This window comes from Lissotriton helveticus, chromosome 1_1 (genome assembly GCF_964261635.1).
Source record: "Lissotriton helveticus chromosome 1_1, aLisHel1.1, whole genome shotgun sequence".
NCBI classification, from domain to species: domain Eukaryota; kingdom Metazoa; phylum Chordata; class Amphibia; order Caudata; family Salamandridae; genus Lissotriton; species Lissotriton helveticus.
In genome coordinates, this window is record NC_136057.1 from 1,430,523,803 (window position 1) to 1,430,548,827 (window position 25,025).

At 41.4% G+C, this 25,025-nt stretch overlaps 1 protein-coding gene across 1 annotated transcript in view; it reads right to left on the reverse strand.

Moving 5' to 3' along the window:
* Positions 1-506: 506 nt before the first annotated feature.
* Positions 507-25,025, reverse strand: part of C3 (complement C3) — a 329,940-nt gene continuing 305,421 nt past the window's right edge. Inside the window, exons 38-41 of the mRNA XM_078685332.1 lie at positions 10,900-10,983; positions 6,527-6,610; positions 2,684-2,819; positions 507-830 (exon numbers count right to left, since the gene is read on the reverse strand). Coding sequence (XP_078541458.1) covers positions 689-830; positions 2,684-2,819; positions 6,527-6,610; positions 10,900-10,983 — 446 coding nt within the window. The 3' untranslated portion in view covers positions 507-688. The remainder of the gene's footprint in view (positions 831-2,683; positions 2,820-6,526; positions 6,611-10,899; positions 10,984-25,025) is intronic.

Consider the following 25,025-nt stretch of genomic DNA (forward strand, 5'->3'; position numbering starts at 1 on the left):
GCAGCCTCACTCCAGCGCATCCCAGAGGATCCAAAAATCAGCCTCCGGCCTCTTTCAGGCTCATGGACGCCGCATTCCAGAATCATGCTAAGACCTAGGGATTTAGTGAGATTAAAATCCCAGTTTATGCAGGATTCCAATCGCGGAGCTGCCGTTCTCCTTCGCTAGCACTTCCCCCACAATGGCTCCCGCGGCCACGAGCGTCTAGCTAGCAGCCGCCATGTTCCCCCAGATCATGTCCTATCCTATCCTAGATGTATACCAGGTTTATTAAGTTGAAAGGAGGAGCACAATAACTTTACCAATTCAATTAGAAGGGGTACAGTACACAGAGTTCTGTAGCCAGCAAAAATAGAGTTCAGCTTATCGGTCAAAAGAAATTTGTGGGACTCTGTGGAAATGACAAGTTTCCAAAAGCATGTTTCTTTGTTCTGTGTGAATAAGCGACAAGGAAAAGAACAAACAGGTAATATATATTCAACACAATGGAAACAAAGCAGACCCACTGTTTTGGGAATATCTTTTATTTCTGTAAAAAATAATTACTTTTCATAAACTCTCAGAACTGGAAGTAGGAACAGACTGAGTCATAACACTCAGGTAGACATAACCAACGCATACCATGCAAAACAATGTTTTCAGGCAAGAGTTTGTCACATGAGCCCGCTTTACTATTGCTTCCATAAGATTAATTCGGGCAGCCAAAAATCATCACATTCTCAGTGAAATCTGAAAATTCTTCACAGATTTTCACGTGCTCTGCATTGGTGCACTCCTCTGGACTTGGCCACCACTCAATCCATGTGTCTTTCCCGATGTAGTAGGCAAACCTGCAATGGAGATTCACAGTGTCAGGCAGGCAGTGTGAGATTCACTTTTAGCAAACAATCACTCAGGTTCAGATCACAGAAACTACACCAGTGCTGGACAATTTTTTCCTCTGGCAATTTTGCACTAATACCTGCAGTTTTGCTGTGACAGACAGATGAGGACAGGAAAGACAACACTTGAATTGACAGACCTCCACAATACTATCATTTTGACTATCTGCTTGGTGCAAATGTTAGTGTAAACATGGTGCAAAAATACAGGGCACCAGAGTAAAATGGGCCAGCAGTGGTGTCAAATTTCTTACCACTGGAGCAAATTAACTGATAACTTCCCAAAGCACAATAACTGCGCTATGTGCAGGAGAAAGTGAAACCAGGAGCTCCTTCCCACTGCTTGGTAATTGTTGATTCCAATGAAGTTCCTAAAACTGTAGAATAATGTTATATTTTATTCAGACGGCAATGATGTCCTCATGTGATCTTGTCGCATATTTGAATGGTACTGCACTGTAGTATGATGTTCGCTCTATAATCTTCATAATCTCAAACCGCATTAGGGCAGTAGGAGAATTGAATATATGGTGTACCAGGGTAATCTCACGTTAGGGGAACAGTGAAAGAATGTGTATTTTCATGTATTTGGATAACAGTCCTCTGTAAACTCACACAGTTGAACAGTAGTAGGGGCATGTGTATTTTGATATTTGAGGCATTGGGGCCCTGTGTAAGCTCACACTGCATTATAAGAGCCCCGTAGCTCCTGTATTTAGGTAGCAGTGGGGTCACAGTTTAATCTCACACTGTAATTGGAGATTCGAGTGGCTTCTGTTTAGTCTCGTGGTGTATTTGGATAGCAGAGTCACTGTGCAACCTCACACTTCATTAGGAGAGCAGTGTGGCTCCTTTATATTCTTGCTGTTATTTGATTGTAGTGGGATCCCTGTGTAATTACACACTGCATTTGAAGAGCAGTGTAGCTCCTGTATAATCTTGTGCTGTTTTTGGGTAGCAGTGGTGACCCCTGTGTAGTGTCACAGTGCGTTAGGAGAGCAATTTGGATCCTGTATTTGGGTAACGGTGGGGTCCCTATGTAATGTTATGCTGCTTTTGAAAGCAGTGTGGCTCCTGCCTAGTGTTGCAGTGTATTTGGGTCGATGTGGGGCACTCTGCAATCATAAACTCTGTATTTTTTCAGTGTATTTGGACAGCAGTAGGCTCCCAGTTTAATCTCAAACTGAAGTAGAAGAACAGTGTGGCTCCTTTGCAGTGTATCTAGACAGCACTAGGATTCTCATCTTGCATATTGGACAACAATGAGGACCATTTGCAATCTTACTTCGTAATCAGAGTGCAGTGTGATGGAGATTGACAGCCCTGTGTAATCTCACACAGGGCTAAAGCAATTGTCCTTTTGCATCAGCCTATATTAGGGAAGCAGGGATATTTCTGTGTAATCACTCAAAATATGTTACTAGAGGGTGGATCCTGAGTGATTTCATTTTGTGTTCGCAGGGAGATTCCTGCTTAGTGTCACTGTCTATATTTAGAGTAATTGGGCTCCTGTGTAAACTCTCAATGTACTTGGAAGCGAGGTGAGGCCTTGTGTGTTACCCCAGTGCATTCGCACAGCAGGGTGGCATTAGGGTCCACTACGTAATTCCAATTCATATTTGGACAGATGTAGGTCATGTGTTATCTCACTTTAGAATCGAAGACCTATTTTTGCTTTCACATTGTTACTTATCACAGGAGATCTCAAGAATAGTTTATGATGATAGAGCAAGAGTCATTGATTGCCCTAACACTGTTTAATAACATTTCTAGATGAGTGTTTATTTCCAGAATTTACTTACTCATCCTTTTGAGTCCACAAGTCAGTGTTCAGGCCCCATATCAGATAGCTCTTTCCATCTTCAAGCTTCAAGGAATTTCGGCACTTCTTGTGGCTGATAAACCTGCGAATCTTCCCTTCGGGCGCCTCGTCCGACCCTTAAAAAACACATTGAAATTGTCATGTTGTGAATATCTATCTATCTATCTTTCTATCTATCTATCTATCTAGCTAGCTATCTATCTCACCCATTGTGCTGCTTTTTACTCATTTAACTTTCATCTTTTTTTATAAACAAAATAAGAAAAAATAAGCAGCTAACTCTGATGCATTTATGACAGTTGTATAGATCTGGATAAAGCCTTTCACTAATATTCTATGTGTTTTTAATCTCCTTCATAGTTTTCATGTGGGTAATATTGGTAGACAAAGACTGGATCCCTATGCTGACCAAAAGTTCATTTAGGATCAAAAGGAGTTCCTCTATTATGCTGATTAAATCCATGCTGTCTCTTATGAAGGAATGTGGTGCATGCAGACAAAAAAAGTTAAAAGGCAAAATCTAAGTGGTTGGCAATAGATTGTAATGTCTACCCACATTTCAACATTTTGTGTTAAGCCGGTGGATCTTGGCTGCTTTTTAAGACACTTCATCGATTTTGAGCTGCACCAACAGCACTTGCTGAAGGAGGTATCGTTTCTGTTTAGTTCCTCTGGGGCCGTTAAGGATGACTGGATGTCGGCGATTGGCTTTGGCCTGCTGGGCTGCGAGGGCCATGGAGCCTGTTCAGTACGGCAGCGATACACACAGCAGCACCTAAGCTGGACACTCTTGAAACATTTACAATGAGAGTGGAGCTGCTGGAGGATCTCTGGGCAGACCTGTATGCCTGGACAGAATGAGCTGGGTGGCAGAGAACAACAGAGCTTTTGGCTCAGACACTGAGGATGGTGCAGTACCTAGTCTCCTGCTCCTGCATGCCATGCCCAGATTTATCAATACCAGTCACAGTTAGAGTGGCAGAGAAATAAATAAAAGTAGCTGCCTAGTGTAGGAATTAGGCTAGGTCTGTGGAGCAGTATGGTGTGTCTGGTAATGGGAGGCACTGTACTGTTCTTGACTCGCCTGCATACTTTTCTCATTAGGTTAGCTTTGTTGAGGAGTTATTGTAGTGAGTGGAGGAGTGTGTTCAGAGCCACCCGGTGAAGATGGAGTGGGTCGCAGAACCATTGGATGGATGTCACAATTTCTTTTCGTTGCTGCATTTGCCCTCAGGGCGGGTGGGGTTTGTTGGGATTGGAATGCTGTGAATTCAGTTGGGTCTCTGTTTCTGTTACCTTCTTGGCTGGTGACTACCAAAACACCACCTACCCTCTCTGCTCCCCTTTTTGAGTTCTACTTTTCTTGCTGCTCATGCTGCCCCTGCCTTGTGCAAATTTCCTGAAATCTAAAAATGGCAGGTAGGTAATTTATCTTTTGTAGTGTTAGAAGATTAAATTATTACCCCCAAACTTCATCACGCGTATACTTACCTTAAGAAGTGGGGTGCTCAAACTGCATTATTGCAGGAAATGCACCTTTTGAGGCCGGAGATTGATAAACTGTATAAAAAATAGAGCAGAAATATTGCAGCAGCCTGTTATTTCTCCTATTTTTGGGTAGTGCTGATTTGGATTTCTGCCAGGGTTCAGTTTCAATGTGAGATGACTATTTCAGACTCCATGGGCCGATATTGTTATTACGAGGCATGTTGGACGGCATAGATATCTGCATGCTGCACATGTACGCACCTAACACAACCAATAAGGGTTTATCCAACACCATTATGCATTCGATAGCCCCCCAAAGAATACATGGTTTCTCTGGGCTTGCAACTTTTAATTGTATGCTCCATGGCTAATTGCATAGACAGTCACCTAGGGAGGCAAGAAAACCGGGAATGGTAGCGATATTAAAACAGATTCTTCTAGACATGTGATTGGCTGACATTTAAGAGCCCATCAGCACAGCAGTTTTCATGCCACTCCCTCACTCACAAAATCCTAAAGCAGACTTGAAATTATCCTGACTACAGTGACCTGTTTGAGAGGGTACTGCTACATACTTAAATAGATTTATTTCTGACCATTCACCTCTAGACAGTTCCTAGGATCTGTTTGCTGCAGCTATGATTGAAACTGAGAGGAACTCATGTTTGGGTCCCATATTATGGACTTTATGACACATTTGGTTGCTACCAGTCGTAATGCTGCGTACACTAGTGCTGGGGAATGGGATGCCTACAAAGTTGCTTTGAGGGGGGAGTGTATATCTCAGATTGTGAGGGTTGATGCTTGAATACGAACTCTGGAAGACAGAGCCTGAGGTGGGTGCTTCGACCAGGATGTAGTTTTAAACCCAGGGAGGGCAGAGTATCTCCTAGATGCTTAACACAGGATACATGGGATGGCCTGGATAAGTACATTGTTACTCAGCACAGGCGATGGTTTACAGGGAAGGGAACAAGTCAAGCAAGTTTCTAGCTTGGCTTTTAAAAGGGAGAGACCCCTACACCCATATTCTGAGACTGCAGCAAGAACAGGAGGCAGGCATTATTTTGAGGAAACGGATCAAAGACATGTCCTCACATGTAATATAGTGCACCCTGCCTTTGGACTGTGAGGCCTGCATTAGAGGTGACCTACCTATACTGCATGCAGTGTCTCTGGCCATGGCACCGAGGGATGTGTGCAATGTGGTGTTTTCACTTTTGTCTGCACCAAGACATGCAGCCTGCAGTGACAGTCTGTACGTGCTCGATGAGGGGTCTTCAGGGTGGTATAATTCCTGCTGCAGCCCTTAAGGACCATTTTTAGCCTCCTTGCCTGAGGTACCACAGGTATCATTTACAAGGGACTTAGAGGGGGTACTAAAGGTATGGTCAATTGGAGTCCAATTGAACAATTTTGGGAAATAGATCTGACTGTGGGACTTGGTTAGCAGGAACCTAGTGCACTCCCCATTGAAATTACATCAAATACCAGGCAAAAGGTGGGGTGGCCATGTCAAAAAGGGGCACTTTCCTACAGCGACTACCTGCGCCCACCCATGTTCATAAATTCTCGCGAGAGGTCTTCCTAGTGACCCGAAATCATGCTAGGGGGACACAAAATCTCGCTCGTGCTCGCCAGCTAGCATTCTGAAGCCTCGTATTGTTCCCGTTGTCATTGCCTTGCTCGATCTGGAAAATAATTCCACAGCTCGGCGAATGGGGTGCAAGAGTGCAAAGAACTCTCTTAGTACTTGGACATAAGTAGGGAATATGGTAGAGAATTCCAGTTTAATTAGGTTGCTGCATGTCTAACAACAGTTCTTGAATTGCTTTCTGTTCAAAAGAAAGAATTAAAAGGATATTTTGACGACAGTCTCTTCATTAAGCTCCATTTCAACGTAGGATTGCAGATGAGTAACTTAACTCCTTATTAGAAAACCATCACCTCCTCATCACCTTTCCGAGCGAGCATGAAGCAAATGCAGACATTGTAATAATATAGTACTATGATGAAGGTCTTTAGCTTCGACCTCTGATCATCTTTCACATGCACTAAAATAAAATAAACTACAGGTGGTTTGCTGTATGGTGAAACCTGTCTGAAACTTCTTGAATGTTTGCTGTTTCACATTTTGCAACAATGTAACAGAACTCTTTGATGACAATAATGATAAACAAAAAAATAAAACAGCGAGAGGAAACATCACCAAAGTGAATACTCATCAATTTCATGGATACGACCATCGAGCAGGTTGATGTTCAAAGTATAAAAGCATATAGGTGGATGTTAAGTGTTTTATAGTTCCCTTGACAGGGAAGTGTGATTTAATTACCTGGTTTTATGACGTTTGTAATGGACATCATGTAGTTGTCATAGTTGTCTGTCTTCTCTGATCTCGTGAGTTTAGCCTTATACACTGTAAAAAAAAAAGACATTCATTACAGATCTAGGTCTTAACAAAAATCCTGAACCACTCAAGAGGCCAAGCTAAGCAAATGATTCACAAATACGTAATACGTGCTATTTGCTATAGGATCATTTTGGAAATCTACTCTAATTGCTTCAGTTTAAATTGTGTGTCATGGACCAATACTTCTTCCATTGCTGTATTCGTATAGAACGTGAGGCTTTTTTCAAACATTATCTACGTTTTCTTCAGGAACCAAGTTCGACAGAATACCGACCTTGTTACCTCATTAGTCAATGCTACTAAGTTTGCTGATTATATTTTAAATTGGTTTGATTTGGCAACATTAGCGAATCCTAAAGCCACTCTCTTCTCACAGGTTTGAGAAGCCCCAGCTAACAAGTGTTAAGTGGGGCACATTTACAAACGAGTCTACCTCTGAGATCATACAGACAAGGACTCTGTAAATATGCAAATATGCATAAATACTACATAACACTATATATATATATATATATATATATATATATTTATATATATATATATATATATATATATATATATATATATATATATTCCTTAATATGTGCATTATCTGCTCTTTGTCCAAGTTTTGACATCCTGGCAGAAAGCAAATGTTTCACTAATTTTCAAGAAATGAATGAAAGGGTATATGATTCCTAGCAATTGTAGTGCATGTAGACCAATTTCTCTCTGCAATGATCATTGTTCATACGCCAATATTTGTTTATTTAGACTAGACTGACTCTATTCCTGGTAATCATATCGCTGATGTATGCGGGTACATATTGATGGCCTTGTCACTACTTGCAAAATTCATGGCTGATGCAGCATTTAATTTTGGCATTGATTGTGTTTCTTTGCCAAGGGTAATTGAACAAGGATATAATAACTTTGATGATAATAGTCTAGATTTCAATCTGTTTTTGATCACTATACTGAGGTACGAGGCAAGTGTGTCCTCGATCTACTTTGACTTTTTGTTTGCATGAAGCTGTATGAAGCTGAATATACATTCAAATAATCTGATTTTGTATGAATCTCACTTAGTCATTCTTAATCTGAATCGTAGTGGGTGGAATCTTACCTATCTCACTTTAATGTGTTAGGTCACAAATTCTGACTTACTTCGATTGGTTGTCTTCACAGGGATGGTAGTCTGATGGGGTCAAAAGACCACCATGTCTGTGATTGCTGTTAAATAAAGCAATCTTTTTTTTTTTTTAAAGCAGTTCATTTTCCTTAAAGCTGTGTTTAGCAAAAACAGTTGTAAAGTTTTGGAATAATTTTTAAGAGAAATTATGGACCACTGCCTATTCCTTCAAAATGTTTTTGACCAATTACATAGGGGAAGTTGTCTCTTAGGTGTCAATTGCCATTTGTGAAAGGGATACCACTACCTCTAAGTAGTCAGCAAAATATTAATGTTTTGCGACCCGATTTCGGCCGCAAAACTTTAATACATATCATAAAGAATCGGTATTTGGAATGGATGTCCTAAATAAAACCCTTCAAAATACCTTTTTGTTACGGTTTCCGAAACCCAGTTAGTGAATCAGTAACATATTACCGAATAGCTAAACGAGTTTGGTATAATTGAGAAAAATATCCTCGTCTAAAAACCCTGCAATTTACGGAATTGCAGGCCTTGCGACTAGTAAATGTGTTTATACATGCCCCCCTTAGTTACCAAGTGAAACCGACCCCAAACTAATTAATGTTTTCAAGGAACAACTGTCCCTAATATATAATAGGTAAACAACAGCTCATTAAAAGAAAATTAATTCCAAATACACTGTTTTAATAACGAAAATTAAAGAAAAGAATTTCAAGCACACAAGTGACAATAGGGTGCAAAAATACATGCTTGATGGTCAGGCGAAGGTCATATAAATACACAGTAGGCGTATCACAATTTACACGATCTACAAGCAGAATGTCTATTCCATCTAATTATTAAAACAGGTCTGCTTAAGTAGTCAAAGGCGTTTCAATCAACATGCATAAAGGGCTCATCATCAGGACTTGAATCAAGGTCTGCCCTTGAAAGGGTAGACAAAATCCTCCTGAAGTATATACAGTAATCTCTGTTAAGTGGATGCAGGTGGATCAAGATTTGAATGAGAAGAAACCAGTAGGGTCAACTGACATATCGTGTGAGGCACTGGAATCTCAGAGAGCAATGTCAGCTTAAATGGTAGTGTGGCCTGCCCAAAATAACACAGCTGATCAGAGGCAGCAAGCAATCTGCAACCTGACCAGGGGCCGACATACGAGATCCTGTGGTGAGGACCGATCAACCACGACGTCTGTGCGGTTGTGAAGTGCAGGTAATCGGGCAATGTGACCTGGCTTCTTACAGATTGTGTAATAAGTGATACGCTTATTGTGTATTGATATCACTTTCGCCTTACCACGTTTTTGCTCCCCACTGTCACTTGTGAACTTGATTTTTTTTCTTTAATTTTCCTTATTAAAAAATAGTTTTTGGAATGCATTTTCTATTCATGAGCTTTTTAACTATTATATATTAGGGGTTTGCGGAATTTGCGTAATCGCGTTACGCAAATCTCCGCCAAATGGTAAAAATCTCCACGAACATGCAGAAATTCCACGAACACGCGGAATTGCTTGTTCGCGATGCTTTTTTACTGTTCGCAATCGCTGTTTGGGTGCTCGGGGGGAAATATCTTGTGAACACGCATTTTGTGAATGCTAACAATCAAAAACGTTTGCGAAGTCGCGGAATGCAGAATTTGGACAATTTTGCGTTCCCCGCGGAACGCAAAATTACCCAAATCCCGCAAATTCCGCGAACGGAACGGAATTCACCACCCAGGCCTATTATATATTAGGTACAATTGTTCCTTGAAAACAATACTAATTTACACAGGTGCCTATGGATCCCAGGGTTATCCTTGTGTTATGAAAAGTACCCAAACGAATTAATAACATGCAGGTTTTGGGATCTACTCTGCCAGAACATCGTTGTGGGGAGTATGAATCGTACTTTTTAACAAGAGGATTGAATGAGTGTAGAAGAGATGGCTCTATCCTTAGATAATCAGAGGGAATGGTCATCATGAGTAGTATTTTCCTTTCTAAGACCAATAGTAGCAGAATAGATTGCGCTTTTTATATTAAGGGATAAATAGGATGGGCAGATTCATTGTACTTTACTGCTACAAGCTCAAAAAGAGAGTTGTCATAATATTTCTTGATCATAAGATTGATAGAGGGCAATCAGTAGGGTGGCAGACAGAAGGGTACTTTTGGAACATAGAAATTCCATGAGCACTTTTCTGTCACTCGATCTGCTGAAGGGAGACTGGCTGACAGAAGGGTGAATGCTTGAATTAGAAGCAACAAACAATGAATGCAGAGTTAGAATTAGGACTTTCAGTTTAATGATATTTACTTTCTTTGCATTTTTGTCTGTATTTATTCATATTTATTTAATTTCATTAGTAATGTATACTTGTTTTATGTAATTTGTATTTATCCATAAATGTATTCCTGGTCAATGTAAGAATTATGTTTCAAGTGGTATATTTCTACGTTTAGCTGACACATTTTCACTCACCTGTCGATGCTCTAGTGTCTTACTGCACTAAGTGTTCATATTAAATAAAACAATATACATGCCTGAACACATTAACTTTTTATTACTAGCATGTGTGCATATCTGCAGCATCTGCAGCTATTTACTCTTTATTAAGCTATTTAATTTTTATTAGGAATTATTCTTAACTCCCTATGCTGTCAATATGCACAGCTATTCTGCTTCTGTCATGACTGACAAAATGGAAACACTTTCAAATGTCAGTATATTTTTGTTTTTAAAGTACAGCCATGGAAATAGATTGTTTTGCATATGTATTTAAGTGTACTAATACATTAAACAGAGAAATGTGGCTTTCAGTGCTTGATTTAGATCTTTGCGGATGGGACACTCCATCACATCTGTGATGGATATCCCTTCTGCCGAAATATAAAGCCCATAGGATTTAATTGGATTAATATTTCGACAGACGGTATTTCCGTCACCGTTGTGATGGAGTAGCTTGTCGGCCAAGATCTGCCATCTAGATGAAATACATTTCCTTCACTGACCTCCTAACACCATGAATGAATGAATGAATGAATGAGTACATGCTTGTATAGCGCATGGCTACCCGGAGGCATCCCAGCGCTAAACCATAGTTTAGCTGTCATGGTTTCCCCTTGATATATTTGTAGACATAATTAAATTCCAATACATATTTTTGAGGACTTACCATAGTCAACTCCAGGTGCACATGCCTCTTCAATGCGCTGGCCTACTGTGATCTCACCAACAAACTTCTGCATAAAACAGTTTTCTGTAAAAGACAATGATCACCAAAAAACAGTACATTAGAGTAATGTCAACTGCGAGTGCTTTCTGCACCTCATCATACGCGTTGTGGCTAGATAACTCCATGCTGACAGGACACCACTTTTTCTATCCAAGGTTTACTTTTGCTAATCATGATTAACCATTGCTATATCCATGGCTACTCGCAAACATTTTCGCAGGGGCCACAAAGTATGGTCTGTGGATTGGCCAAGGTCCGCATTGAGGCCAGCAGAGTGGGGCTTAGCTAGGGGGGGTGCACATGATGGACTCTGTGAGTGATGGCGCTTTTTTGAGGATTTCAATCCATAATGCTCTCCAAATTAATGTTTTATGCTATTTCTGAATCTTAATAATGCACCTTAGGGTGAGCCTTCTCTGCTTGCTTTCACTATCTTGGGAGAGTCAGGTGTAAAAAAAAAAAGCAACTTCATTATTGATTGAAATGAAATAGAATTGCACAATGCGAACCCAGAAAACCTAGAATCAATCCCGGCTTCCCAACATGACCATAATGTGTGATCCTTGGCAATCGTTTTCATTTCACTTTGCCTCCCTTTTCTTCATTATCACATGCAAGAGAACCTTGAAATACAAGCACTCAGGATATGTGCAGTGCAAAATCATCTCTTGTTTTTGAATTAATAAACTATAATGTTGTCCAGACATAAAAACAACCCAGCGCATCCAGACGAAAATGGCAACTATCTTGCCTCTTATTTCACTATTGGCTTTGTTGGGAAGGGGCATGAATGTTTCTATATCCATTTTCCGAACTATCTCTTTTAAAAAATACTTCTCAACGCACTGATGTAATCTGATGTACTAAGGTGTACTAAGGTGAAACATGTCTGCATGTTGATGAAATATACGTTTGTGAATTTTGAAAAAGAATTTATCATATTATTTAACGTTTGTTGCAAAATGCCTGAAAAAAAATGTTTCTAAAAAAGTTATGTGGTGTAGGATACCTTATATGCTTCTTTTCTATAATTTCAGTTAGCTTGTAAATAAAGGCTTGCCCGTTTATTTAACATATTTCTGAATGTTAGTGCTCTCTCAAGCAAAATGCAGCTCAATGCAGCAGTTCCGCAGGGGGCCCACATGTGAAGTTCAGGAGGGCTGCAAGCTGTCAACAGGCTGTACTTTGAGTGTTACTGTTATAGTCCAATTCAAGCAACAACAAAGAAAATACCCAGAATGCAAATATGTTCCATAAAAGTCCACAAATGGAAACAAGGTGCATGGCGAGAAGCAGCCATCTGGCACTTGACATTTTGTATTTTCTCTGCCTTGTTGTTCTGAGCGCCTTTGTGAGAAAGATCAACCATAGTATGAGGTCCTCACCGAGGCCTGAACTGCTTTAATGATTTGTGGATATATATATCGTTACGTAGAGAGGGAGACCGGGAGGCCCGTTTGAGAGTGTTAGAGACACGATACATCTTTGAGTTGGACTCTAAGACACCGAATGGTTTGAACTCAAGTGATGATATGTATACATGTCTCTAGGGGCCCATGAGTTAGAGGTTCTCTATAACCGCAAGGGGGTATGCATTGGGTTTTAGCAGGTTGCAGGCCCAGTCAATAAAATTAATCATTATGTATACGGCTGTATACAAGAGAAATTTCACATTTTTTATTACTTTAAAATAATTTTTACAAGAGGGGTGGTCTATATGACCTTCACGATAATTTTTAGCTTTTTTCTCTTTTATCCATATTGTTGCACAGTAATAATTGACCACGATGGATAGGTAGTTGGGACGCATTTTAGGAAATGTAATCAGCCCACTGGAGCTGGATTATGACACCATGGCTTCACACTTATAGGGTCACAGGTCCAACTTAAAGAAAGCAGCAGAGATGGAATTAGCATACTGTGGGTAGTCAAATGACACCAGCAGGGAAAGACCCCTTCATGAGCATTTTAGGCAAGGGGGATATAACTAGGTAGATATTACAGAGACCTCGATCCTGTAGAAAGCAGTCAGAGGTCAAAGTTACCTAGACCACAGTATCTTTTGCACATGATATAATGGATGTTGCACATTCTAAAGCAAATTTGCACATCTTAAATATTTATTTATATTGTTGTATATTTGTATATTTATTTGCGGAATATTGCACATGCGAAAGTTTTGCACTCCTTGATTTATGCTGCTAGATCTATGATCCTGACCAAGTTGTGGAGCACAGAGGGGCTCACTTACATTTATTTAGAAATGTAAATATCAAAAAATGTATTAAGTAAGTGATTAAAACTTTCTAATGTATTATGATGAATTGCTGCGGATGTCTGTTTTTCATGTCCTTAGGCCTGGTGGTCAGATAACCTGCACTTGCACTTTATATGGGTTGGGCTTGCCATTACAACGTTATGTGAACAAGGGCTCATAGGGCTCGAAACACGTCATGGCGGTCATGAGGTTGCACGCATAATAAAAGTATTGGAAAATACCTGCCTGGGTGCGTTTTCATTTCTCTGGTGCAATCGAAAAAAAGAAACGGAGTTCTGCGAGTATATATATATATATATATATATATATATATATATATATATATATATATATATATATATATATATATATATATATATATATATATATAGTTGTTAATGTAAAACTGTCAGCACCAAGCCCTTTTCGTCCAACATCCACCTTCCTGCCTTTAATGCCAAAGGACGCTGTTGATGTCTTCACCGACAGAGTAATAACTGAGCTCAAAAATTTTAATCGAATGGTGATGTCTCAAACAAGGAAGAATGATTTCAGAAACAGTCAATACCATCAACTGATCAAAAAACTCCAGAGTAACCATAATGTGATGATCAAAAATTCGGATAAAGGTGGAAATACAGTCTCATGGTCAAGGCTTGACTACCTGGCTGAATCAGAGAGACATCTATCCGATACCTCTTGCTATAGAAAATCATCTAATATTGAAATGCGGAAATCTGAAGAAAGAATTCGCAAAAAAATAAATTATTGGCAAAGGAATGGACTGTTAACAAAAGAGGAGATGAAGTTTCTGAATGTGGGACATCCGATCACTCCAGTCCTCTACTTTTTACCCAAAGTCCACAAGATGATCACTCCGGTACCTGGGCGGCCAATTATCTCAGCTCAGGGGAGCATGAATGAAAATCTCTCAAAATAGGTAGACTTTTTCTTACAGCCCCATGTAACAGGTTTACCTTCTTACCTTACAGACACTACAGATGTTTTAAACAAATTGATAAATGTAATTTGGTGACCTGATTATTTGTTGGTTGCTATGGATATTGAATCCCTTTATACAAGCATTAACCACTGTCATGGAATCAATGCTACCAGGTACTTTTTAGACAATCGTGATCAAAGTCTAAGGGATCATAATAACAGGCTATTGGAGATTATTGAAATCTGCCTTAATACCACCTTTTTTCAATTCCAGAATGAGATTTTCCAGCAGGTGCGTGGAGTGGCGATGGGCTCATGCTTCTCCCCCAGTTATTCATGTTTACATGTTGGCTGGTGGGAGGAGCATGTGCTTAAAACCACTCGCCACCGCCGGTGGAAACATGTGATACACTACTGGCGTTACATACATGACGTTTGCCTTAATGTCTTAATATTTGTTAAGGCCGATGTTCTTCAAACTAGATTACATCGTAAATCTACGGCAATTCAATTCTCCATGCCCATAGTTCACATCCGAGTCACTCAATAAATAGCATTCCGTACGGTGAATTTATCCGTATTCGGCGTATCTGTAGCTGGGACTCTGTTTCCAACAAATGTCAGCTGGAAGCATATGAATGATTTCTCAACAGAGGTTATCAAAGTACACACTTGACAAAGCCTTGATTAAAGCTAATGGCAGGCTAAGGGACGAGTTACTACAGTCTAGCTCTAAACAAATCAACAATGCAGCTACTGGTAGTAAAAATGAATGTCCAGTTCGACTCATAACAACTTTTTGTACTCAAGAACAGTCTATTCGTCGTATTATTTATTCTGAATGGCCTATTGTCAAGACTGATAATATCTTGGGTCCTATCATGCCAAGTCAGCCACTATTACCTTCAGAAGGACACCTTCTATGCGAGATGCCCTTGACAAATCTATGCCGGAGGTGACACCTAAAGAATCATGGTTGACAAAAACGGGTTTCTTTAAGTGCTCATCGTGTCGTGCTTGCACATTCGCTAAGAACGGCGCTCACTATAAAACAGCATTTAGTGAGAAAGAGATTGCAATCCATGAACATGTAACATGTAGGTCCGAATATGTGATATACAAGCTTAAATGCACATGTGATTTAGAATATATTGGTAGCACAAATCTGCCCGTATATAAGTGTATTTTGCAGCATGTTAGGGCCATTTTCAACTCGGATCACAATTATCCGGTGGCCAGAAATTTCAAGTCCGTTCATGAAAACAAACTGAAGGACTTGGAATATACAGTTTTAAGCTCTGTTCCTTGCCCCGGACGGGGTGGAAATCGAGAGAAGCTTTTAAGACAAAAAGAAACCCATTTTATTCTAGCTCTCGATACCATAGTCCCAAAGGGCTTAAATATGAATGAGGAACTTCATAATTTTTTATAGTGTTTTATAACTTTCTGTAGTGTCTTAGCTAGTAATGTGATTCATTATTGAGGGATATGTTTGTCTAATTTTTCCTAACTATCTATAAGACAATCTCTTTTTTTTTTAAAAAAGACTTTCATTCGAGCTTGATTTATTGAAACTTTGTATTCATAAGTGAGGTTTATCTATGCACAGGATTCCTTTTCTGCTGCTACTATGATGATTTGCTTTTTGCACATTAGTTACTATTTGCACAGCACTTTTGCACTTTATGACTGGCACACTTTAACTTTGTAGAATGTTTTCATGTTTTTAATATGTTAATAGGGCAGACTTTTACCTTTCATCAATTGTATATATATTTGCATTAATTCTAATAGTATTAATTTATTGTGCTGTTCAGCTAAATGTTTCTCTGTATTTATGCATTTGCACTTTAGATTGAAAATATTTCATGAGAGTACTTTTAGAGACATCGATATACTGTTTTCCAATAGTATGAATTTTTGCACTAAAACATCCATGTAAAAACTTTGCCCTTTACAATTAAGTTTTGTCATAAATCTACATAGCTAGTTCATTAATACAGGAGTTGTCATTGTTAGGCACTAGCCATAATTGACTTTTTTTGAGGATCCACATTTTTTATCATAAGTCACTAAGTGATAGTTATTAGTGTGCATTATTGGTTATTTTGGTATTTATGCTTTTAAATGTTGATTTTGCACTGTTTATTATGTTAATTAGTGACTATACATGCACTATGTATTTATTCCTGATTTGATTTGTGGATCGCATATTGCTAACTCCTAGGAAGTTACTGCATTACGATATCTTTGCAGTCGATGCCCCAGTCTGTTGTTTATGTTTATCACTTGCACTTTCTTGCCAATCAGTTTATTTTTGAAAGCCGGTTGGGCTTTTTGCACACTTTAAATACGTCATACCTATCAGGACGCATCATGTGATCAAGCTCCTTCATGGAGCGAAACGCGTCATGGAAGACACTTGTCTGCTTTGTATGCTGGAATGAATATCGCATTGCTTTCACACTTTATACCGTGTGGTAGGCCGTAATTCATGAGGAAAGTTTGAAGAGGTCCGTACCTGAAGGTTTTCGGCCGTGCATTAGGCAGTCAGGAAATTTGCATATATATATATATATATATATATAAATATATATATATATATATATATATATATATAGAGAGAGAGAGAGAGAGAGAGAGAGAGAGAGAGAGAGAAAATTACTACATTGTCTGATACAGTCTCTAATTATGAGATCTGAAAAAAGTCAGCATGTGGGTGACCGTGCACCCAGAAAATAAAAGGTTAAGAATACCAGGGTTTTAGTCTTCCCCAGCAAAGTATAGCAAACTATAAAAAGCATAAAGCCTAACAAAATTTGACATGATATAGGCAAATGTGTGGACTACATGAAAAAAGTTCAAAAGGTTACAACTGTTTGCCGCTTTCCCTGTCTACACTGATTTGCTGCTATGTGCCCCAGCTCTCCTGGGCCCAAATGAGAGGTTGCATAGCACTCATAAGGGCTAGGATGCTTCCACAGCATGGGTCAACACTGTTTGCAGCTTTCCTTGCCCACACTGATTTGCTGCTCGTGGTTGGAGTGGGACAACGTCCCCAGCTTTCCTGGGCCCAGAGGAGCTGCCATATCATGCTCATAACCGCTAGGAAGCTCCTGCAGTACAGGAAGCACAGGGGAAGCACCTAGGTGCATGCCCGACAAAGACAGGGCCAAGAGTGGGCTCGTCTGTGGCCACAGGAGCCTGGAGGAGCCTGGGCTTGGCCAGAAGGCACTGCTTTTGTCTCACATGGGCAAAAAGAACATCAGCCAGGATAGCTTGACTCCAGTGGCATGGAGAGCACGGGACACACGTCTGGGCATACCAGTCCCACTCGGGTGACAAATGCAAAAAGAAAAATTGATGGACAGAATGCAGAACAATGTCATACATTCACCCCAGTACCGAGATCTGGACCTAAATACATTGTTATTTTGCTCACCATGCCATTTCAGTGTGGACGCAGTCATATGCAAATCAGTTTTGACCCTGCGCCCAATGGGAACAGTCCAGCCCGAACTGCCAGGCCAGGTTCTCCCTGGACTGGAAACAAGCATCCTAGGAGAGGTCCCGGGTTTCAGCCCTCATCAGCCAGGATAGTTTGACTCCAGTGGCATGGAGCGCACGGGACCCTCGTCTGGGCATACCGGTTCCACTTGGGGTGACAAATGCAAAAAGATCAATTGATGGACAGAATGCAGAACAATGTCATACATTCACCCCAGTACAGAGATCTGGGCCAAATTCCATCGTTTTTGTTGCTCATGATGCCATTCCAGTTTGGACCCAGCCATATGCAAATCAGTCTTGAGCCTGTGCCCAATGAGAAGAGTCCAGCTCGAAGTGCCAGGCCAGGTCTTCCCTGGACTGGAAACAAGCATCCTAGGACCGGTTTCGGGCTTACAGCCCTCATCAGCCAGGATAGCTTGACTCCAGTGGAATGGAGAGCACAGGACCCACGTCTGGGCATACCAGTCCCACTCGGGGTGACAAATGCAAAAACAACAATTGATTAACAGAATGCAGAACAATGTTATACATTCACCCCAGTACGGAGAGCTGGGCCTAAATCAATCGGTCGTCCCAGGATGCTTGTTTCTGGTCCAGGGAAGACCTGGCTTGGCAGTTCAGTCTGGACTGTTCCCATGAGGCACAGGGTCAAGACTGATTTGCATATGGCTGGGTCTAAACTGGGGTGGCATGGTGAGAAAAAGAACAATGGATTTAACCCAGATCTCTTGACTGGGGGTGAATGTATGATTTATTCAGCATTCCGTCCATCATTTGTTTGCGCAGCATTTTTCACCCTAAGTGGGATAGTTATGCCCAGACATGGGTCCCTTGCTCACTGTGCCACTGGATTTAAGCTAGCCTGGCTGTTGAAGGGTATGACCCAGAAACCGGTCCCAGGATGCTTGTTTCCGGTGCAGGGAGGACTTGGCTTGGCAGTTCAGTCTGGACTGTTCCCATGAGGCACAGGGTCAAGACTGATTTGCATATGGCTGGGTCTAAACTGTGGTGACATGGTGAGCAAAAGAACAATGGATTTAACCCAGATCTCTTGACTGGGGGTGAATGTATGATTTATTCCGCATTCAGTCCATCATTTGTTTGTGTAGCATTTGACTCACATGGGTGCATGAACTACCTTGCTGACTGTTGCTGATTTCTGTGAACACTTCTTACCTCTTTGTTTGTGCAACACCAGCCTACTGAGTATTCGAGCCACTGAGGTTATTGGCTGCTTTATTTGATCTTTTTTGCATTCATGAGGTCTAGGATCTCCTATTTCTTATAGATTGTACATTCCTATGATATCAGGATACTATAACTGGAGCAAAGAAACAATCACTGGTGATTTTATTAATATGGTTGATTTCTAGTTGTAACTGTGTTGCTTCATTGCCATCTTCATCTGATCATCTGCACTTAACATTTCAAGTTGTCTACCTTGTGTAGGTACTATGGGCAAGTGTAAAGTGGCAGAGTTCCACTCCAGGAGCTTAGATCTACCCTAAGATAACTTAGAAGTCTAGGAATTGCACCTTAAATGAGATAAACCTCTTGATAGAAAAGTTTGAATCCCTCATCAGCAACAATATCTAGCCAATAGGTCCCCTGGGGAAGGTTTAAAAGAAAACAAAGCATGCTGCACACACTCTCTCCAATCTATTTAAAAAGAAAGTGTTGCAGCATCCATCAGCCACGGACACTCCTATGGCAAAGGTTACACCTCTGATCCTTAGTAGCAATGCTCAACATCACTCATCTTCATTACGTAATCCCCTTTAGAGCCAACTATAACCTGCAGCAATAGCTTTCATTCTTTGCAAGTACCTCCAGCTATTCTATACACCCTAGGGACTTCTTCTGAGAAGTCTGACCAGAGGGCAGCTGCAGGGCCGTTGCAATGACCTCAGGAAAACCCCAAGGTTTTTCTTGGGAATATGAGAGCTGAGCGAGGGGGACTGAAGACAAAGATAACTCATCTCACCAACATGGTGAATAGGGGGTGGGTGGAATTTTTAAATCCAGTGTCAGATTTGGAGGATTTTGGTTATTCTGTGTTACTCTTGTAACTCTAAACTACTAATAAATTCTGTCACTCCGCTGGTGTAATTAATCATTCAGCACTAGACTGTCAAGTAAAACTATGTTGCTTTTCCCTAAGACCATGTAGTGTGTCACCGGAGCAGTAGGTCATGAAACTGGAAAGCTTGCACAAAACCTCTGCTGATGTTCCTCCCTAAAATTACAAGACAGGACGTAATATCAATGCAAAAAAAGGATAACAGTTCTAAAATGAGGGGATACCAGAGTTTAAGTTGGACAACTGGGCTATGTTTGTAATGAAGTTGCGTGAGATCATGTACTTGTGATGAAGGTACTGGCTGGCTGGCTCTCCATGGTACTTCACGCAATAAAAGCTACTGCATGGCAGAGTCCAATAAAAGTAAGAGTGTCTTACAAGAGTGAGGGTGCTCGTTCCTCACATACTGTCTTAGCGGCTCCATCTAGTGCAGTCTCAACTGTAGATAAACAGAGGAATAGATACACTGCAAGCATCTTTATTTTGGTAATATTGAAGACCGACTACTGACAATAGGACGGGAAACTGACTTTAATACACGGGCTGAGAAACAAGTGCTGTTTCCCCGCAGTCTAAACCACACTTGCCTTAACCATGCATATGCCTTAACCACAAATATGTGTTGTTAAGGCAGTGCGCGGTTCAGCTGTCTGGATGGGCGAGGAGACTGAGGGGACGCGTCGAGAGAGGAAGCAATCAGAATAGGAAGCTCCAGGCGTGGACAGGCAAGAGGGGCTGGGTCACTTTTAAGGTTTGCGGGTAGGTTGGAAGGGCTCAGGGTGGGGAAGGGGGTCCCCGTAATTAATGGAAGTGTTTAAGGGCTCAGGGCAGTGGCGGAAGGGTTGGGGCAATTTCTGGAAGGGTTTTAGGGCTCAGGGCGGGGAGTCGGGGTAATTTTTGGAAGGGTTTTAGAGCTCAGGGTGAGGGGAGGGGGTCCGGGAAATTGTAAGCACTGAGGCTGGATTTGGGGGGATTTAGGGGTGAGGGTAGGTTTTAGGGCTCAGGGTGAGGGGGTCGGGTCGATTTTTTTAAAGGGGTAAAGGTTTTAGGCCTCAGGGAGAGGGAAGGGGTAATTTTTGGAAGGAATTTAGGGCTCAGGGTGGGGGGTGCCGTCATTTTTAGAAGGTTTTCAAGGCTCAGGATGGGGGTGGGGGTCAGGTTAATTTTTGGACGGGTGTTATGGCTCAGGGCGAGGGCAGAAGGTCAGGGTAATATTATCACTGGGGCTGGGGCTGGGTTTGTGGGGTTTAGGGGTAAAGGTAGGTTTTTAGTACTCAGGGTGAGGGGCGTCAGGGTTGTTTTTTTGAAGGGGCAGGGGTTCAGGCCTCAGGGTGGGGGAAGAGGTAGGGAAAGTTCAGTTTTAGGCCTTAGGGAAGGGGGGTGGGGAGATAGAATTTTAGGGCACTGGGCAGGAGGGGGTTGGGTAGTGGCACACCATGCATATATCCTTACCAATCATGCCTTTACCACAAACTTGTGTGGTAAAACATACGTGGTAAAGGAATGCATGGTTAAGATGCATTCATGGTTGAGGATGAGTTGTAGAGGCATGCGTGGTTTAGCCACGCATGCCTCTGTCATACAACCGGACGGGACAAACAGACACTAAATATTGGCCATTTAGCACATTGATTATCAGGGCCCCACGCTCAATGAGTAACTTGAGCAAGTGTTTCCCCAACCATTCCAAAGCCACATTACAGTCTCCACCCACAGCCAATCAAACTAGTTGACAAAAGCTCTCTAGCCAATACAAGGACAATAGTTCTTCCAAACAAATCCAGGATTGTTGCACTTCCACAGACCAAATAAGAATAGGTTATATGTTTCCTTCTAATTAATTGGCTATGGGCACCGAGACGCCAAAAGCTTTGGCCCTTTTTCTCAGTAATTACGGGACAAGAGATCCATTAAAGAAGTGATAACAGACTATTAACTGAAATTCTGAACTGGAAGTGACCTTAAGAATCGGGCACAGAAAGTACAGCCTCAGCATAGATATGCCTCTGTTTAACACCCATCCTTACAATCAAGATGTGGGTAAGTGTTGCCTATACAAGAAGAGGTTTTCCCCTTACCCACCCAGATGTCCGTGTCTGTCACTCCAGGTGATATGACACATTTGATCTCAATGCTTGACTGCACATGTAAGACATTGTCATTCACCACCACTCATGCTGATGATAACGTGGGTGGAGGTGGCCCTAGGTGGACTGCGGAATCATCCACTGGGTCCCATTTCAGTCGTATCCTTAATGTGTGGGTGACTCAAAGAGAGGACTGATAATGTTCTGTGAAGATCCAGAAGTCTCAGATTTATTATGCTATTTTTAGTAGGCTTAGTATTTGTGTAGCAGAACTCTAAAGCAATGTTCAGTCATTTGAATATGCAAAAGTGCTACCTGTTCATCAAAATGTTAGATTCTCCTCTCTGATAGTAGTCTGGAGACAAGGCGGAATGCTGAGATCTATCTGTTTAGTCCCCATGTGACTCAAGTGTCAGTGTTTTAGCTGCGATCAATGTTTCCCTTATCAGGAAGGGCTTAGGGGTGAGTGAAATTCTGCAGAGTTTTTACATAACTCTGCAGAATTCCATGGTGTAAAACACTGCAAACTGCGCCCACCCCCTAATACGGGGTGGGCACCCCCCTAACTGTGCCCACCTTTGTTTGTTGCTGTAACTGCGACCAAAAAGGGTGGACCATGTAGTTGCAGAGAGAGAACCCCTTAAAAGACCAACTTTCCTTCTAATTACCCAATAAGGCAAGATGACTCACACAGAAAAACAAATGACATGCCAGCTCAGGGTGCAGCAATTTCTGAATTTGATAGGGATATGCAGGCCTCACGCTAGATTCAGACTTCACCTCGCTCTTAGTCTTGTTTTGGCCCCCAAAATTCCTCGAGTGGATTAGCCAGAGATACTATGCAGCCTACCTAGGCTTTACCACTCAATACTAAAGTAGTAATTGCCGGACTTTTTAAAATGCATGGCGTCCTGCCGCAACACATGTGTTGAAAAACAGTAGACACCCTGCACCCAATAAATGCAATAAAAGTTCACCCCTGCAAGTCTCGATCTACATGGTCAATGCTCCAAAACTCCCCTTTGCACTGAGATACCAGGATGAGGACTCCTTGATTAATAATGTCAGTCACTGGATAAGCCATTTAAGATGTAGAACCGTGATTAGGGAAGACATTGTACATGCTAGAAGATATCCTGCCCATGGTTCCAAATTTGACTTTATTGAACTAATATGTGTTGACATGAAAGTAGCAAACAGTTTGGTGGCCTTTGACATCGGGACTTGCCCGCCAAAGGGCTCCTCCATCCAATTCACTTATTCCCAGGACTCACCCATGACCAAATCAAATCCAAACTTTCCATCTGATCGCAACTCTGTCCTGGGTGATTTGGACTCACTACCCTATGTGAATTTCCCATGCCCTGTGATCAAACTTGCTTTCCTTGAGGCGAGCTGCGAGTGGTCGCTGACTAACAGCTTATGACCAATACAATCTAGGGAGTTATCTACTGCACACCAAACACTAACTTGCAGGCATCTCGGTTACCAACCATTGGGCCCCACTTGATGCAGTTGCCCTATTCCTCTGCCAAAAGCTTGGTTCCATCTAATAAAATCTCCAAGGACACTAACTTATTAAATAACGACATAGTTAATACTCTAGAAGTGGTTTCATGGAATAAGGCTGGCTTATCCAAATTACAACTGTCTGACTGGATTGATTTTATTGAAGATTTTGACAGCTGTTTATTCCAGAAAACCTGAAGCATGGAGCCTGTGTTTAGAGCTGGGTATACTAATTATTGGATTCCAGCCAAAGCTAATCATTGTGGCAGGCCATATGACGGTCTGCTAATATAGCCTACACCCTCATTAAACTGCTCGATACACAAGTTGGAAATCGATTCTCCAGATATTTTGTGAATTTGCATCAGGTCTAACAGGGGCTTTATGTTGACATATGCAATTTCTACTCTAGAGTAGTCAAGGGCGGCAAAATGTCTGAAACAATCCACAAACTAGATAGGCAATGGTATAAGACGTGCAATACACATTACATCATCCTATCTGGGGACTTCAACACCAGCAATGAACACCTAGACTGTAACAACATCAAATTGTCCTTGGAGGAAGACGAGCATTGGGGCAGGCCCCAACTCAAACTATGCCCTATAACAAGGTGGACTCAAGCTGCCCTGCAGCTGAAGGCCTTGACACTAGAATATAGACTCAGGGTTACAAATGGTAGAAAAAAAAATCAGATAGCTGTGGGCCTTTTACATCTAACAAACCCAACCATGAAAATCGTAATAATTATATATATAGGGCAACTGCATCAAGTGGGGCCCAATGGTTGGTAACCGAGATGCCTGCAAGTTAGTGTTTGGTGTGCAGTAGATAACTCCCTAGATTGTATTGGTCATAAGCTGTTAGTCAGCGACCACTCGCAGCTCGCCTCAAGGAAAGCAAGTTTGATCACAGGGCATGGGAAATTCACATAGGGTAGTGAGTCCAAATCACCCAGGACAGAGTTGCGATCAGATGGAAAGTTTGGATTTGATTTGGTCATGGGTGAGTCCTGGGAATAAGTGAATTGGATGGAGGAGCCCTTTGGCGGGCAAGTCCCGATGTCAAAGGCCACCAAACTGTTTGCTACTTTCATGTCAACACATATTAGTTCAATAAAGTCAAATTTGGAACCATGGGCAGGATATCTTCTAGCATGTACAATGTCTTCCCTAATCACGGTTCTACATCTTAAATGGCTTATCCAGTGACTGACATTATTAATCAAGGAGTCCTCATCCTGGTATCTCAGTGCAAAGGGGAGTTTTGGAGCATTGACCATGTAGATCGAGACTTGCAGGGGTGAACTTTTATTGCATTTATTGGGTGCAGGGTGTCTACTGTTTTTCAACACATGTGTTGCGGCAGGACGCTCTAGTGCGCTCTAGAAATGTCGTGATTGATTGATCAACTTAAGACTCTGATACAAGGTGAATAATATAGTAGTTACCCAAAGGATTGAGAGCGATCATAACCCCCTCTACCTCCAGCTACTCCCATTTACGCCCTCGGTCCCCGTGTCACGCAGTAAACTAGGGATCTTCAGCAAACAAATAATAAGTGTGAACTTAAGTGGTATCATGTTGAAACTTGACCTGTCTACCGTTACCTTAGATCTTATAAGTGCCACTCTATCCTTGATGTATTACTGGCTACAGATGTAAATATCGAAGAAGCTACT